The following is a 16708-nucleotide window of genomic DNA, read 5'->3' as shown; positions in this document are numbered from 1 at the left end:
CTTAAAGAATGGTGGCTGCAAAATAATAAGAAGATATCTATTTGTACCTAAAGAAGGAAAGAGATGGAGAAACTAAGGAAAAAGAAAGAGATGGAGAAACTAAGGAAAATATTTTTTTTTTAAGATTCTAGAAGACGCACAATTTCTTTTTCTTATTATTGTTAGACCCAAATATAAAAACTAAGTTGGTGACTTCTGACTATTCCTCTTTGTAAAGGAATTTTATTTTTGAATCCTATTGTGGGAACCTGGAGTGCCACCTCAGCTACTCTCGAGTTCCCAAGCTAAACCTACCTGAAAGTATTTTCTAGCTTGTTCTATAGATAGTGATTGACGTGACTCCTATTGTTTGATATAACAGTAGTTAGAGACATCTTATGTAAGGTCTGACCTACAGTTTACCCTATGACAATTAATGCAGCTCATTTTCATGTAGTTTGTACTGGCCCTTTAGATTTGGGTTTGTAAATACTGGTCTATTGCCGCATCCAAGAGTAACTAATTTAGGTATCGGACTTCTCCCGAATTAGCACCAACCCTATATCTTTTCCTTCTTGTGTTCGCAAGCAACCATTTTGGTATCTCCAACTTTATGCTTGCACACCTCCCATTATCCTACAATACGTCGTGATCTGATCTATTGAGCAATTTAGGTCCACGTGAGATCAAGATTGGCAAGTAACTAAGAAGTCACCAACAAAAAAGGAGGAACAGTGCCAAGCTATAAGCTTAAACTTACAAATTACTAGTGAATAACTAATGGATCAAATTTGTAAATTGCAAACTAAATTTGGTCCAACCAATTACGATGGTCTAATTTGGATTCAAATGTTAATTGAATAGCATCCTCTTGCTAACAAGCTGAAAATATAAAAATCACAAACAAATTTAACCAACTTTTTTTTTGTAGGCATGGGGTGGGGGTAGGGTTGCAACTCAATCGAGCAACTTGACTCAAGCTCGCGAGTAGCTCGGTCAACTACTTGACTCAGACTAGAAGACTTACAATTTCTTTTTCTCATTATTGTTGGACCCAAATATAAAAACTAAGTTGGTGACTTGTGACTATTCCCCTTTGTAAAGAAATTTTATTTTTGAATCCTATTGTGGGAACCTGGAGTGCCACATTGGCCACCCTCGAGTTCCCAAGCTTAACCTACCCGAGAGCATTTTCTAGCTTGTTCTATAGATAGTGATTGACGTGACTCCTACCATTGATATAACAGTAGTAGAGACAACTTATGTAAGGTCTAACCTATGGTTTACCCTGTGACAATTAATGCAACTCATTTTCCTGTAGTTTGTACTGGCCCTTCGGGTTTGGGTTTGTAAATACCGATCTATTCCCGCATCCAAGAGTAACTAATTTAGGTATCGGACTTCTCCCGAATTAGCACTAACCCTATATCTTTTCCTTCTTGTGTTTGTAGGCAACCAATTTGGTATCTCCAACTTCATGTTTACACACCTACCATTATCCTACAATATGTCGTGATCTGATCTATTGAGCAATTTAGGTCCCCATGAGATCAAGATTGGCAACAGTGCCAAGCTATAAGCTTAAACTTACAAATTACTAGTGAATTACTAATGGATCAAATTTTTAAATTGCAAACTAAATTTGGTCCAACCAATTACGATGGTCTGATTTGGACTCAAATGTTACTTGAATAGCATCCTCTCGCTAACAAGCTGAAAGTATAAATATCGCAAACAAACTTAACCAACTTTTTTTGGTAGGCGTGGGGTAGGGATAGGGTTGCAACTCAATCAAGCAACTTGACTCGAGCACGCGAGCAGCTCGGTCAACTACTCGACTCGGATTCAGTCAAAGTCGAGTTTGAGCTACTCAATTGAGTCTACGAGTAAATCTCGAGTAGGGATATTATGTACTCGAGAGTTCGTTGAGAGCTCTATCGAGTACTCGTTATAATATTTAATTAATATTTTAAAAATAACTAAATTATTCCTTCAGTTGGAAATTCTTTGACGAGCTAGAATACTCGAGTTCGATATTGAGCTCAAATACTGACTCGATCTCCAACTAGGCGAGCTCGAATCTGGAATATATTGCTTTGAGTCGAGCTCGAGCTTGAGAGAGTTATACTCTGCTCGAGCCCGACTCGACTCAATATCACCCCTAGGTGAGATGCTATGTTTTTAAATTCGGACCATGGCAGACCAGTTGAATTGGGAACCAAATAGGTGTTTAGTCCATGTTACTATAAAAAAAATTGACTGGCAAAGATCCAATAAAAAATCGGGTTCATTCAGGGTTTAACTGGGAAAATCGGATCTGGAAACCCGAATTTTAACTTCCTATGCTTCTACATTTTTTGTCCATTAATATATATATGTATGTGTGTATGTGTATATGTATATATATATGTGTGTGTGTATACACATGTATATATGCACATATACATATACATACACATGTATATGTATATATATGTGTGTGTGTATAGATGTATGTATGTATGTATAACGTATGTATATATTTTTCTTTCCCAATTTGCACACGAATCAATGATGGAGAAGTTGCTTCATCTACACCTAAAAGAAAACGAGAAGAAGGAAAGAAAATTTACAAATTGATCTAAAAAGTCAATCGAAATAAGGAAACATCAGCGAAGAAAAGAAATAGAAGGGAAATAAGAAGTTCCATAACTTTTGTTTGATAAGAAAGCAACGATGGACACCTAGATTGGAAGACAAATTTTTTTTAAGAAAGACTAGAAGACAGATAAACAGACTAGAGTGTAATCAAGATGAAGACAATTTCTTTCACATGGAGAAGCGTCCAAAAGACTGAATGCAATGAAATTCATGAAGGGGACAAACTTCTAAAACTAGATTTGTTGTGGTTCTGAACCAGAGTTGCAACAACAAGAAGAATTATTGGAACAATGCACTCTAATCTTCTACAGTAGACAATATAGCAGTGAAATGGGTGAATTCAAAAGATGAGCCTCAACTCTTCATTAATGACTTCAATAACAGAATTACAAGAATAGTGTTTATGGATTCAAGAAAGAAGGGAAAGAGGTGAAGGAAAAATGTGGGAAATGGGCAATGAGGTTGGCAATGATAAATCTCTCTACAAACTAAATTTGGAATAATGACAATTGCTGAATCATTACAAAAATTCTTCATGCTTATATAATTTCCCAAACTAACCAATTCTAATGTAACCAATAAGCTTAAAACACGTGTCATTCTAGGATTCTTGGTTGCAGTGGTTCTCAACTCAAGCTATATGCGTGAAGAACCCAGCAAAGGCGTGATTCTATGAGCATGCCTTTTCGCAGCTTGTTTCCTTTGTTCCACGCTTTCAGTGTTATGTGACCACGCCTTCTCCAACTTCTATCTTATTTCTTCATTGCCAGCTGCTACTCAATTCTTCACTCCATTACAGTGTGCCCTCCCCTTTTATAAAATCTTGACCTCAAGATTGGAAATGTGAAAATTCCTCTCTTATCTTCACTGCATCTTCCCAGGTTGCTTCTGCTAGTTCAATGCCCTACCATTGGATTAGCCATTGGGTTACTGCAGCATTTCTCCTCTTGATTATCCTTCAACCTAGCAATGCCACTAGCTCCACCCTAAGTTGCCCCTTCTCGTCAGTAGCTGGCAGATGAGGCACAGGGGATGCCTTTCCTCCCAGTTTCTTCTTCAATAGAGATACATGGAACACAGGGTGTATCTTTGATTCAGCGGGTAGTTTAAGCCTGTAAGCCGCACTTTCAATCTTTTCTTCAACTTGATAGGGACCGAAGTATTTGGCAAATAGTTTGGTGTTGTTTCTCAGTACCACAGTGGTTTTCCTGTAAGGTTGTAACTTGAGGTGGACCCAATCTCCCACTTGAAACTTCCTTTCACTCCTATGTTCATCTGCATACCTCTTCATTCTTTTCTGTGCTAGCTTCAGGTTTCGCTGTAGCATTGCATCTATTTTCTTCTTGTCCTTCACATATTTCTCCACTGTTGCCATTCTAGACTACATGTAAGGACCTAAACCCAGTTGGAGGGGCTTGGTTCCATATAGAGTTTCAAAAGGGATCATATGTATAGCAGTGTGGTAGGATGTATTATACAACCATTCTACTAAAGATAGCCATGCATTCCACCTTTTTTGTTCTAGATGTGTCATACACCTGAGGTACATTTCCAAGACTTAGTTGACTCTTTCTATTTGACCATCAGTTTGGGGGTGACTGGCTCCAAGTGGTAAAAAGCTCAGTCCAAAATTGGTTGATGAAGATCCTATCCCTGTCTGAGATCATGCTCTGAGGTACTCCATGCAACTTGCAGATGTGATCCATGAAAATCCTGGCTATTTTAGGAGCATCAAATGGATGTGACAAGCTCATGAAATGAACATACTTAGTGAACCTGTCCACTACTACTAGGATAGAATCCTTCCCCTTAGATTTGGGGAGTCCTTCAAAAAAGTCCATAGTAATATGACTCCAAGATTGCTGTGGTATGGGTAAAGGTTGTAAGAGGCCTGGATAAGCAACATGTTCATCTTTACACTTCCTACTGGTGTCACACTGTGGTACTTCTGTTCTAATCTCCTTATACATTCCTGGCCAGTGGAAAAGTCGTTTAGCCCTCATGAAACTGGCTTGTACACTTGAGTGTCCCCCTAGCTGTGTTTCATGGAGAGCAAAGATGAGTTTCTTCCTTATATCTCCCCCTTTTCCAACAATTATCCTCCCTTTGTATCTCAGTACCCTACTCTGATAGCTGTAGTCAGTGCTACTACCTGGAGTACCAATGCTTCTCTGATAAGATTTTGAACCTAGTCATCGCCTTGATGACTTTTTATCACCTCCCTAATCCATTCTGGTATTACAATGGTTATAGCTGTACACTCACTTTCTTCCCTCTTTTCTCTCCTGGAGAGAGCATCTCGCACTACATTCTCTTTCCCCTTTCTGTAGCATATCTCATAGCTCAATTCCATCAGTTTAGTTTTTGTTGTAGTGGAGTGGTGATTCTCTGTTTCGATAGGTACTTCAGGCTTTGGTGATCAGTATTGATGATGAAGTGATGACCCTTTAGGTAATGCCTCCATTTGGTAATAGTTGTGACTAGCCCAATAGCCTTTTCTCATATATTGATAGTTCCAGGTTCTTATGCCCCAAGCTTTGACTCAAGTATGCTAGTGGTCTCCTATTCTGCATCAGTACAGCCCCTATACTCCCATAGCAAGCATTTGTCTCCACAACAAATGGCTGAGAAAAATTGGGCAGTGCCAATGCAGGTATACTGCACATAGCCAACTTTAGTTTCTGGAAAGCTTCTTCTATCTCATCACCTCACTTGAATTCATCCTTTTTGAGTAGAAGGGTCAACGGCTTTGTAATGGCTCCATATCCCTTAAAAAATCTCCTATAGTAGCCTGTTAGACCCAGAAATCCCTTCAGCTGCTTAACATTTCTTGGTCTTGGCCACTGCATCATACTGTCAATCTTCTTGGGATCAACCATTACTCCTTCTACTGTGATAATGTGGCCTAAGTATTCCACCTACTCCTGTGCAAAGGAGCACTTACTCCTTTTTGCATATAGCTGATATTGCCTTAGGATCCCCAGAACCTCAATGACATGCTTTATGTTGCTCCTCCCCTATGGAACTGTGTACTAGTATATCATTAAAAAATACTAGTACATGTTTCCTCAGTTGCTCCTGAAACACATGGTTCATCAGACTCTGGAAGGTTGCAGGGGTATTAGTTAGGCCAAAGGGCATGACCTTAAACTCATAGAGGCCCTGACGAGTTTTGAAAGCTGTTTTAGGTATATCCTCTTCCCTCACCCTTATCTGGAAATATCCAACTCTAAGATCAATCTTGGTGAAGTACTTGGATCCATGCAATTCATCCAACAGTTCATCAATGGGGGGCATAAGGAATTTGTTCTTTATTGTCAGTTCGTTTAGTTGTCTATAATCTACACAGAATCTCCATGATCCATCCTTCTTCTTGACTAGGAGCACTGGAGAGGCAAAAGGGCTACTACTCAGTTGAATGATCCCATGTTGTAACATCTCCTGAACTAACTTCTCAATCTCAGCCTTCTGAACATAGGGGCATTTGTATGGCCTGGATTGGAATGGTTCAACACCCTCCTTGCGGATGATGGCATGATCATGACTCCTTACAAGGGGTAATCCTTGAGGCTCCTTGAACACATCCTCATATTTCTGCAGCATTCCTTCAATTTCTGGAGGTATTGCCTCTTGTTCTTGCACGCCCCCATCTACTTCACTCAATTGTGCTAGGATTCCATAGGCCTGTTTTCTGGCCCATTTGTGCAACCTACTTCCCTTTATCAGTCTCAATTGTACCTAGTTATTTTCCCCCTTCAATCCTACCAATTGATTTTCCTTCTTAAATTTCATACTTAACCCCTTAAAGTCAAACTCCATGGGATTGTATCTGGCAAGCCAATCCTCCCCCAACACCATATCACAACCTCCTAGCTTCAGTGTGTTAAACTGGTGTTGGAACTCATACCCCTGCAGTTTCCATATCACAGGCTTGGTTAAACTATTGGACTACATTTTCTCTCCATTAGCTACCCTAACTACTAATGAGGGTGCATTGCTATACAACCCCAAACTTCTTGCTACCTGTTCATCCAGGAAATAGTGTGTACTACCACTGTCAATCAAAGCAATGACACTCCTTCCCATTACTATCCCTTTTAATCTAATAGTTTTGTGCTCACTGCCCCCTGCTAGAGCATGGATTGAAATCTCCATATGTTCATCTTCTAGCTTCCCCTCTATACAATCACAGAAGATATCAGATTCATCCTCATTTTCCTCCCTTTTTACAGCATCTAACCCCTCCTCTTCTCCCATCAACAAGAGGTTCAGATGGGCTTGCTTGCACACATGTCCTAGGGTACAAGGCTCAGCACATTTGAAACAATGTCTCTTCTCCCTCCTATGGTTAAGTTCAGCTTGGGTGATTTTCTTGAATTGGTTCTAGCTATGGGTGGGGGTATTGTGTGACGACCCCACTTCTCCCAAGGGCGAACCCAAGGGTATCGGCGGGCCGCCTGCCTAGCTCGCGCCAGGACTCAAAACCTAAAGTTCGAAAGAGCACTAAATACAATATATACAATCCCAAAAGTTATATTCACATCTTCAAAAGTCTCGAGTCAAACTACTCTAATATACTACAATCACAACCAGCAGAAGATAGACCCTAAGAAGGGTCCTTATACAAACCACCAAAACAAAAACAAACATTCTAACTATTCAACTATTACAAGCCAATCTAACTATACTAGTATACGAGCCAAAAGTCCCCGCGTCGGCCCCTGCTAAGGAAAACAAAAGGAATGGGGTAAGCTATATGCTTAGTAAGTAAACAGGGGCGAAAGCATAAATTTCACATAACAGTTACACAATAAGAGTAAAGCAAAAGCAGAAAAGTAACATCACATAATAAGGATACAGGTGGCTCCAAAGCCAACTCATATGCCATGCGTGATCTCCTGCCGACACTCCGTCGACTGCAAATAATAGTCCGTAGAACTTCACTTGTACACCCACCGACACCTTATCACCCTCACTGGCCAGTCACCTCACAAACTTGCCCGGGCGAACGAAATCACAAACTTGAGCTTGAGTCACAAGCTCGGGTCACAAACTTGGTCACCTTCTCGGTGAACCGGATTCACAAAATTGGTTCATAACATGAACCTACAAACTTGGTGACCTCAGACTAAGTTGGACTGCCTTCGACCAAGCCCTTACCGGCTCGAATAGTCCAACCAGGTCAAGAGTTCGCCCCAAACTCACAAACTTCACAAAATTATTCAAAATCACAAACTTTGCAAACTTTACAAACTTTATTCGAAAGTCGCCCCGAGCCACAAGCTCAAGGGTTTTGGTTCCAAAAGGTTCATATACATATGCCAAGTATAATTATACATTCAAATTAGGGTTTAGGTCGAGTGCGATAAAGTACACCCTCGCCTAAGTGCCCTTTTCACATATCTCAAACACATAGCAAAGAAAACACACCAAACTGGCCTGAATACTTACTCAGAAACTGAAATAGCAAAAGTACGAATTCGGATCGAAATGAACAGCTAGTAGTGGGCCCCACCAGTTCCGCCCAGCTCACCACCGTCTGAAATAGAAGATTGTGTCACATAATATCGCAAACGACTACTATCGTGCCTAAAACAAGCAAAACGGCAAAAACGGCACGCGCGCACGTAAATATGACGAACGGAAACGGAGACGGCCGTTAGCGGAAACGGCAGATTTGACACTCGTTTCTAGTTTACTCATAAGTTGAGCTACGAATATCGGATTAAGGCGTATGAGATTCCATATCGAAGCTTAAAGGATGAACAACAACTGTTATGAAGACATCCAGAACTGAAACTGGAGGCTTTAGTCCCAAATGAACCAAACACAATCACTTACGAAATCTGGCCAATGCACAAATGGTCAGTTTTGAGTGCAAACTGTTTTCTATGCTACACATGGTCAAAAGAGCTGAAAATTGGCAGTTAGATAGTTCATTCCAAATGGAACAACTTTCATGAAGGTCGGCAACCCAAATTCGGAACGGAAATTGGTCATCAGGACCAAAACAGATTTCTGGTCATTTTCACGGGCAGGCCTTGTTTGCTCGGCTATATCTCAGGTTTTATAAATCCGATTCATGAAATTCCAAGGGGGTTAGAAAGCTCTGATATAGGGCTATAAGTTTGGTGTTTTGGTCGGAAGCCCAAACAGCTTGTAACTCAGTCAAATGTGAAGCCAAAGTTCCAGCCATAAACTTTCCAAAAACGTACCAGAATCACAAACCGTATTTGACCTCAATATGCGGTAATGGCACCAAATTCACTACGGTTATCGGATGGGGGTGTAAGACCCACCGTTTCGAAGCTAAGAAACAGGAGTACAACAATGTAGAAGGCCACTCAGTCCAAATCCTAGCACAACTAGGACAAATATGCAAAATACAAATCCAGAATTACCAAAACAGGTTTGCAAATCACATAAAACTGTAATCGGTATATCTCAGTCCATACAAGTCCAAATGCCGAAATTCCAAAGGCATAAGTTAGCTAAAACGTCCAGCTACATTTCATCAGAAGACACCAACATCCAAATCCAAACCAATTTCAGTCAAAACAGGCAATTACTATCGCAGTTCGGACATTCTATGCACCAAAAACAGCAACAGTAAAAACGGCATAACTCACTCTACACTAGTCCAATTGCCCTGAAATTTTGCAGGCACACTAAACTCATCAATACCTACAACTTTCATGTTTTGAGCAAAGTCCAATTCGGCCTCTAGCTATGACCTAAAATTTCGGACAGAATAGGGGTTCAAGAACCCTAACTTTTCACATTTCATTCCAATTCCAAAATTGGTTGCATTTAACAACAATCCACACCTACTAGAGCCAAAGCCCCTTATTACCAACCATCATACTAGTCCAAAACATCAAAATCATATGAAACCAGAAAATTCATCATAAAATGGAAAACTTCACCAAAACTCTTCAAATCAAGAAATAAATCACATTTTCCAACACTCAAGCCACTTCTAAGCATAATATAACCATCATTAGGTGTAGGGGAAAGGTTGAAGCATCACTCACCTAATAACAAGAGAGAGGAAGATGATGGACACCTTAGCTCTTCCAAAAAGCTTCAATAAACCAACCAATATCACCAAAAGGAAAGGTTGTATGGAGTAAAACTAACTTAAACTCTTGATTTGGTGGATTTTGGTCCAATTGGAAGCTTGAAAGTTGAAGAATTTCCTTCTTCTTTGAGAGAGAAAGGGCCGGCCAACACAAGGAAGAAAATGGTGATTTTTGAGCAATTTTTGGATATTTAATCTTTTGGTCAAAAAAGTCAAGAAAGTGAATAGTAATTCTTAAGTCTTCTCCAATGAAATGGTGACACTTGTCACCACCATTAATGCATTCCTATCCTTTCTTTTTTCTCTCACATCAATCATATCTCACTCTCTACTTATCTCTTAACACCCAATAAATTTTACACAGTATCCGGAATTTAACCTAATTGGCCGAATTTTTCCGAACTTTTCGCACTAGTGGGTCCCACGTCCGATATACGTTCTTAATTTCTCAAAAACTAACTAATACTAGAAAAATCATCTAAAAACTATATTTACTCATAAAAATTATCTGGGGAATTTTCTAATAAAGAAAATGTAGAAAAAACGGGTTTTCAATCTTAACCGGAACTTAGGGTTTAAATCGTAATTCCTACTTAGGGTTTTCGAAATACACCCAAAACCAAACGTTACCGCCAAATTAATGAATATATCAACGTAGTACGAACTGGGGCCTCACAATCTCCCCTCCTTAAAAGAATTTCGTCCTCGAAATTCCAACTTGCACTAATCAGATCAAATAATCCTCAAAAGCAGTCAAGTACACAACAGGCAATGCCTCAAAAGTTCAACCACTCGAGTAGTAGCCGGTCTACAACCACACAAGTACGAATAAGTTCAAAAGCCGGGTTCAAACAAATAAGCTCAAAAGATTATACTCAAATATACATATTTTTACAAAGTCACACTAAAAATATACAAGTTATCCGACATCCGGTCGGTGCAAAATCCATTATTTACGTGAGCACTACGGCTCCAAAAATGTAGTCAATCACTGGGTAACAAAAGAAGCCAGGCATACTGGTTATAACAAAATAAACATGGCAGATATAACAAATTAAACATATCAGATAGTCAAAAGGAAATTCCATCAACGGTCCTACACGCCTCCCCTACGGAACCTACCTAATCCACCAGCACCGCCCCGGCGGCCCTAGGGTGCAAACCTAAAGAATAGGTCCAAATAGCTAACTTCAATATTAAGTAAGAACCAAATCGATTCACACTGGGACTGGCCATCTCCAAGTGCAATCAACTCAATCCCCACTTTGCCTTATGGAAAATTACAAAAGTCAATATCACAATCGTAGCATTCAATATTTACCTTAATAGCCAAGTATCCCACAGTCCGGCATCCTAAACTTCAAGCCTAGGATACACTACAGAGATCGAAAGCCTAAGCTCTGATACCAACTGTGACGACCCCACTTCTCCCAAGGGCGAACCCAAGGGTATCGGTGGGCCGCCTGCCTAGCTCGCGCCAGGACTCAAAACCTAAAGTTCGAAAGAGCACTAAATACAATATATACAATCCCAAAAGTTATATTCACATCTTCAAAAGTCTCGAGTCAAACTACTCTAATATACTACAATCACAACCAGCAGAAGATAGACCCTAAGAAGGGTCCTTATACAAACCACCAAAACAAAAACAAACATTCTAACTATTCAACTATTACAAGCCAATCTAACTATACTAGTATACGAGCCAAAAGTCCCCGCGTCGGCCCCTGCTAAGGAAAACAAAAGGAATGGGGTAAGCTATATGCTTAGTAAGTAAACAGGGGCGAAAGCATAAATTTCACATAACAGTTACACAATAAGAGTAAAGCAAAAGCAGAAAAGTAACATCACATAATAAGGATACAGGTGGCTCCAAAGCCAACTCATATGCCATGCGTGATCTCCTGCCAACACTCCGTCGACTGCAAATAATAGTCCGTAGAACTTCACTTGTACACCCACCGACACCTTATCACCCTCACTGGCCAGTCACCTCACAAACTTGCCCGGGCGAACGAAATCACAAACTTGAGCTTGAGTCACAAGCTCGGGTCACAAACTTGGTCACCTTCTCGGTGAACCGGATTCACAAAATTGGTTCATAACATGAACCCACAAACTTGGTGACCTCAGACTAAGTTGGACTGCCTTCGACCAAGCCCTTACCGGCTCGAATAGTCCAACCAGGTCAAGAGTTCGCCCCAAACTCACAAACTTCACAAAATTATTCAAAATCACAAACTTTGCAAACTTTACAAACTTTATTCGAAAGTCGCCCCGAGCCACAAGCTCAAGGGTTTTGGTTCCAAAAGGTTCATATACATATGCCAAGTATAATTATACATTCAAATTAGGGTTTAGGTCGAGTGCGATAAAGTACACCCTCGCCTAAGTGCCCTTTTCACATATCTCAAACACATAGCAAAGAAAACACACCAAACTGGCCTGAATACTTACTCAGAAACTGAAATAGCAAAAGTACGAAGTCGGATCGAAATGAACAGCTAGTAGTGGGCCCCACCAGTTCCGCCCAGCTCACCACCGTCTGAAATAGAAGATTGTGTCACATAATATCGCAAACGACTACTATCGTGCCTAAAACAAGCAAAACGGCAAAAACGGCACGCGCGCACGTAAATATGACGAACGGAAACGGAGACGGCCGTTAGCGGAAACGGCAGATTTGACACTCGTTTCTAGTTTACTCATAAGTTGAGCTACGAATATCGGATTAAGGCATATGAGACGCCATATCGAAGCTTAAAGGATGAACAACAACTGTTATGAAGACATCCAGAACTGAAACTGGAGGCTTTAGTCCCAAATGAACCAAACACAATCACTTACGAAATCTGGCAAATGCACAAATGGTCAGTTTTGAGTGCAAACTGTTTTCTATGCTACACATGGTCAAAAGAGCTGAAAATTGGCAGTTAGATAGTTCATTCCAAATGGAACAACTTTCATGAAGGTCGGCAACCCAAATTCGGAACGGAAATTGGTCATCAGGACCAAAACAGATTTCTGGTCATTTTCACGGGCAGGCCTTGTTTGCTCGGCTATATCTCAGGTTTTATAAATCCGATTCATGAAATTCCAAGGGGGTTAGAAAGCTCTGATATAGGGCTATAAGTTTGGTGTTTTGGTCGGAAGCCCAAACAGCTTGTAACTCAGTCAAATGTGAAGCCAAAGTTCCAGCCATAAACTTTCCAAAAACGTACCAGAATCACAAACCGTATTTGACCTCAATATGCGGTAATGGCACCAAATTCACTACGGTTATCGGATGGGGGTGTAAGACCCACCGTTTCGAAGCTAAGAAACAGGAGTACAACAATGTAGAAGGCCACTCAGTCCAAATCCTAGCACAACTAGGTCAAATATGCAAAATACAAATCCAGAATTACCAAAACAGGTTTGCAAATCACATAAAACTGTAATCGGTATATCTCAGTCCATACAAGTCCAAATGCCGAAATTCCAAAGGCATAAGTTAGCTAAAACGTCCAGCTACATTTCATCAGAAGACACCAACATCCAAATCCAAACCAATTTCAGTCAAAACAGGCAATTACTATCGCAGTTCGGACATTCTGTGCACCAAAAATAGCAACAGTAAAAACGGCATAACTCACTCTACACTAGTCCAATTGCCCTGAAATTTTGCAGGCACACTAAACTCATCAATACCTACAACTTTCATGTTTTGAGAAAAGTCCAATTCGGCCTCTAGCTATGACCTAAAATTTCGGACAGAATAGGGGTTCAAGAACCCTAACTTTTCACATTTCATTCCAATTCCAAAATTGGTTGCATTTAACAACAATCCACACCTACTAGAGCCAAAGCCCCTTATTACCAACCATCATACTAGTCCAAAACATCAACATCATATGAAACCAGAAAATTCATCATAAAATGGAAAACTTCACCAAAACTCTTCAAATCAAGAAATAAATCACATTTTCCAACACTCAAGCCACTTCTAAGCATAATATAACCATCATTAGGTGTAGGGGAAAGGTTGAAGCATCACTCACCTAATAACAAGAGAGAGGAAGATGATGGACACCTTAGCTCTTCCAAAAAGCTTCAATAAACCAACCAATATCACCAAAAGGAAAGATTGTATGGAGTAAAACTAACTTAAACTCTTGATTTGGTGGATTTTGGTCCAATTGGAAGCTTGAAAGTTGAAGAATTTCCTTCTTCTTTGAGAGAGAAAGGGCCGGCCAACACAAGGAAGAAAATGGTGATTTTTGAGCAATTTTTGAATATTTAATCTTTTGGTCAAAAAAAAGTCAAGAAAGTGAATAGTAATTCTTAAGTCTTCTCCAATGAAATGGTGACACTTGTCACCACCATTAATGCATTCCTATCCTTTCTTTTCTCTCTCACATCAATCATATCTCACTCTCTACTTATCTCTTAACACCCGATAAATTTTACACAGTATCCGGAATTTAACCTAATTGGCCGAATTTTTCCGAACTTTTCGCACTAGTGGGTCCCACGTCCGATATACGTTCTTAATTTCTCAAAAACTAACTAATACTAGAAAAATCATCTAAAAACTATATTTACTCATAAAAATTATCTGGGGAATTTTCTAATAAAGAAAATGTAGAAAAAAACGGGTTTTCAATCTTAACCGGAACTTAGGGTTTAAATCGTAATTCCTACTTAGGGTTTTCGAAATACTCCCAAAACCAAACGTTACCGCCAAATTAATGAATATATCAACGTAGTACGAACTGGGGCCTCACATATTGAAGGCTCTGGTGGCCTGTCTGTCTAAAGTTTTAGTATTAGCTGAGTTCCATTTTGAGTGAATCTGAGGTTTAGGTGTGTGTTTTTGGAGATAGGGGTTGTGAGTAGAGATGTAATCGAGCCGAGTCGAGCTCGAGTAGTGCTATACTCGAGCTCGACTTGACTCATATATCCCTAGAGCTCGATCGAGTCAAAAAAATTGATACTCGAAACTCGACTCGAAGTACTCGCTCTAAGCTCGAAACTTGACTCGATAAGGCTTGATAACGAAGGGTATTTTGTAAATTCCATATAATTTATACCCATAATGGTCATTTTATAATTATAATACATATATATTATTTAAATTATAAATATATTATTTAAATAACCCCGGCTCGACGAGTAGCTCGACGAGCCTCGAGCCGGGGATTTTTGACTCGAAACTCGACTCGATTTTCATTCGAGCTACTCGAAACTCGGCTCGAACTCGGTCAACCCGAGTTCGAGCCAAGTCGTTGACCAAGCTACTCGCGAGTAGCTTGGCTCGCGTACACCCCTAGTTGTGAGTGGGTGATTTTTGGATCTTTTGCAAGGCTCTCAGGTTTCTCTCCTGTAGTTTAGCAGCATCTATTGCATCTGCTAGAGTTTTTCGTTTAGCCATTTTCACCATATTGACTATCTCTTCCTTTAAACCACTAAGAAAACATGCTTTGTAGTAGGAATCTTGTAAATGAGGGAGTGAAGGCATTACCAGAGGTTTGAGCATTTCGATCTTCTCCAGGTAGTATGCTATAGAACCTGTCTGCATCAATTTATTAAATTCTTCAATAGCTTCTTCTGGAGTGCCATCAACGAACCTCTCACACAAAGCATTGGACAGCTCATTCCAGAGGAGTGCCTCTCTGCCTCCAAATACTCCATGGAACTGTGTTTGTCCTATCTCTGAAGTAAAGTTATGCAATCTCTGATTTCATATTCTCCTCAACTCCATTGATTTTGAAATACTTGTTAGCCTTCCTGACCCACTCCCTTGGGTTCTCTCTAGTGAAGTTGGGTAACTCCATCTTTGGCAGCCTGGTGTTTGCTTTATTGTCCTTAGGTTTAGATCTGCCCTGAGCTTCTCTTTGTACCTCCCAATTCTTGTCTCTCTCTGTGTCCTGATCCAGAACTACTGCCCTCATCATCCTTACCCTTATCATTCAATTTCGCCATCATTTGTGCCATCATGTTCATCATCTCTTCATATTTCTAGTCCAGGTTTTTAAGAGCCTTTTCAGTGCTCTCTTGCTTGTGCTCCATTGTTTTGATAGCTTGTTCCAGACCATCATTTTTATTAGCAAACATCCTTACTGCACTACCTAGCTCAGTTAAGTCTCTCCTCAGCATTTCATCCTGTGTCTTAGTCATTCCCAATGGCTCATAACTAGCTCTGATACCACTGTTGTGGTTCTGAACCAAAGTTGCAGCAACAAGAAGAATTATTGGAACAATGCACTCTAACCTTCTACAGTAGACAATATAACAGTGAAATGGATGAATTCAAAAGATAGCCTCAGCTCTTCATTAATGACTTCAATAACAGAATTACAAGAATAGAGTTTATGGATTTAGGAAAGAAGGGGAAAGAGGCGAAGGAAAAACGTGGAAATGGGGCAATGAGGTTGGCAATGCCAAATCTCTCTACAAACTAAATCTGGAATAATGACAATAGCAGAATCATTACAAAAAATTCTTCATGCTTATATCATTCCCAAACTAACTAACTCTAACGTAAACAATAAGTTTAAAACACGTGTCATTCTAGGATCTTCAGTTGTAGTGGTCCTCAACTCAAGCTGTATGCGTGAAGAACCCAAAAAAGGTGTGATTTTGTCAGCATGCCTTCTCGCAGCTTGTTTCATTCGTTCCACACTTTCAGTGTGCTGTGACCACGCCTTCTCCAACTTTTACCTTATTTCTTCATTGCCAGTTGCTACTTAATTCTTCACTTCATTACAGGATTGTGTCCAATAATGCTTGAGGAATTGTATGTTGATCCTGAACATGCCTAGTAGCTAGTTCGAGACTAATAGAAAAGCTCCATATGGATATATAAGAACATGACTTGCTAATTCACAGTTAAAATCCACTTGGAATATTAAATATAATCAAGTGAGACACTCGTACACATGAAACTTTTCTATTGACAAGTTACTTCGGACTGAGATAAAATTTTCCAATAATAATTTAGCCTTTAAGAACGAGCTAACAGTGTAA

General features: G+C 39.9%; 1 protein-coding gene across 1 annotated transcript; it reads right to left on the bottom strand.

The window, feature by feature from the left end:
* Positions 1–3577: 3577 nt before the first annotated feature.
* LOC113750517 lies at positions 3578–3994 on the bottom strand. Its single transcript, XM_027294485.1, has one exon. It carries the CDS (start codon positions 3992–3994, stop codon positions 3578–3580), a length of 417 nt encoding a protein of 138 aa, XP_027150286.1.
* Positions 3995–16708: the final 12714 nt, after the last annotated feature.

This window comes from Coffea eugenioides, chromosome 10, assembly GCF_003713205.1.
Source record: "Coffea eugenioides isolate CCC68of chromosome 10, Ceug_1.0, whole genome shotgun sequence".
Classification (NCBI taxonomy): domain Eukaryota; kingdom Viridiplantae; phylum Streptophyta; class Magnoliopsida; order Gentianales; family Rubiaceae; genus Coffea; species Coffea eugenioides.
This window is presented reverse-complemented; position numbering and strand designations above follow the sequence as displayed.

Coding starts and splice junctions, on each gene's coding strand:
- LOC113750517 (XM_027294485.1), bottom strand. CDS start 3,994: ATGGCAACAGTGGAGAAATATGTGAAGGACAAGAAGAAAATAGATGCA.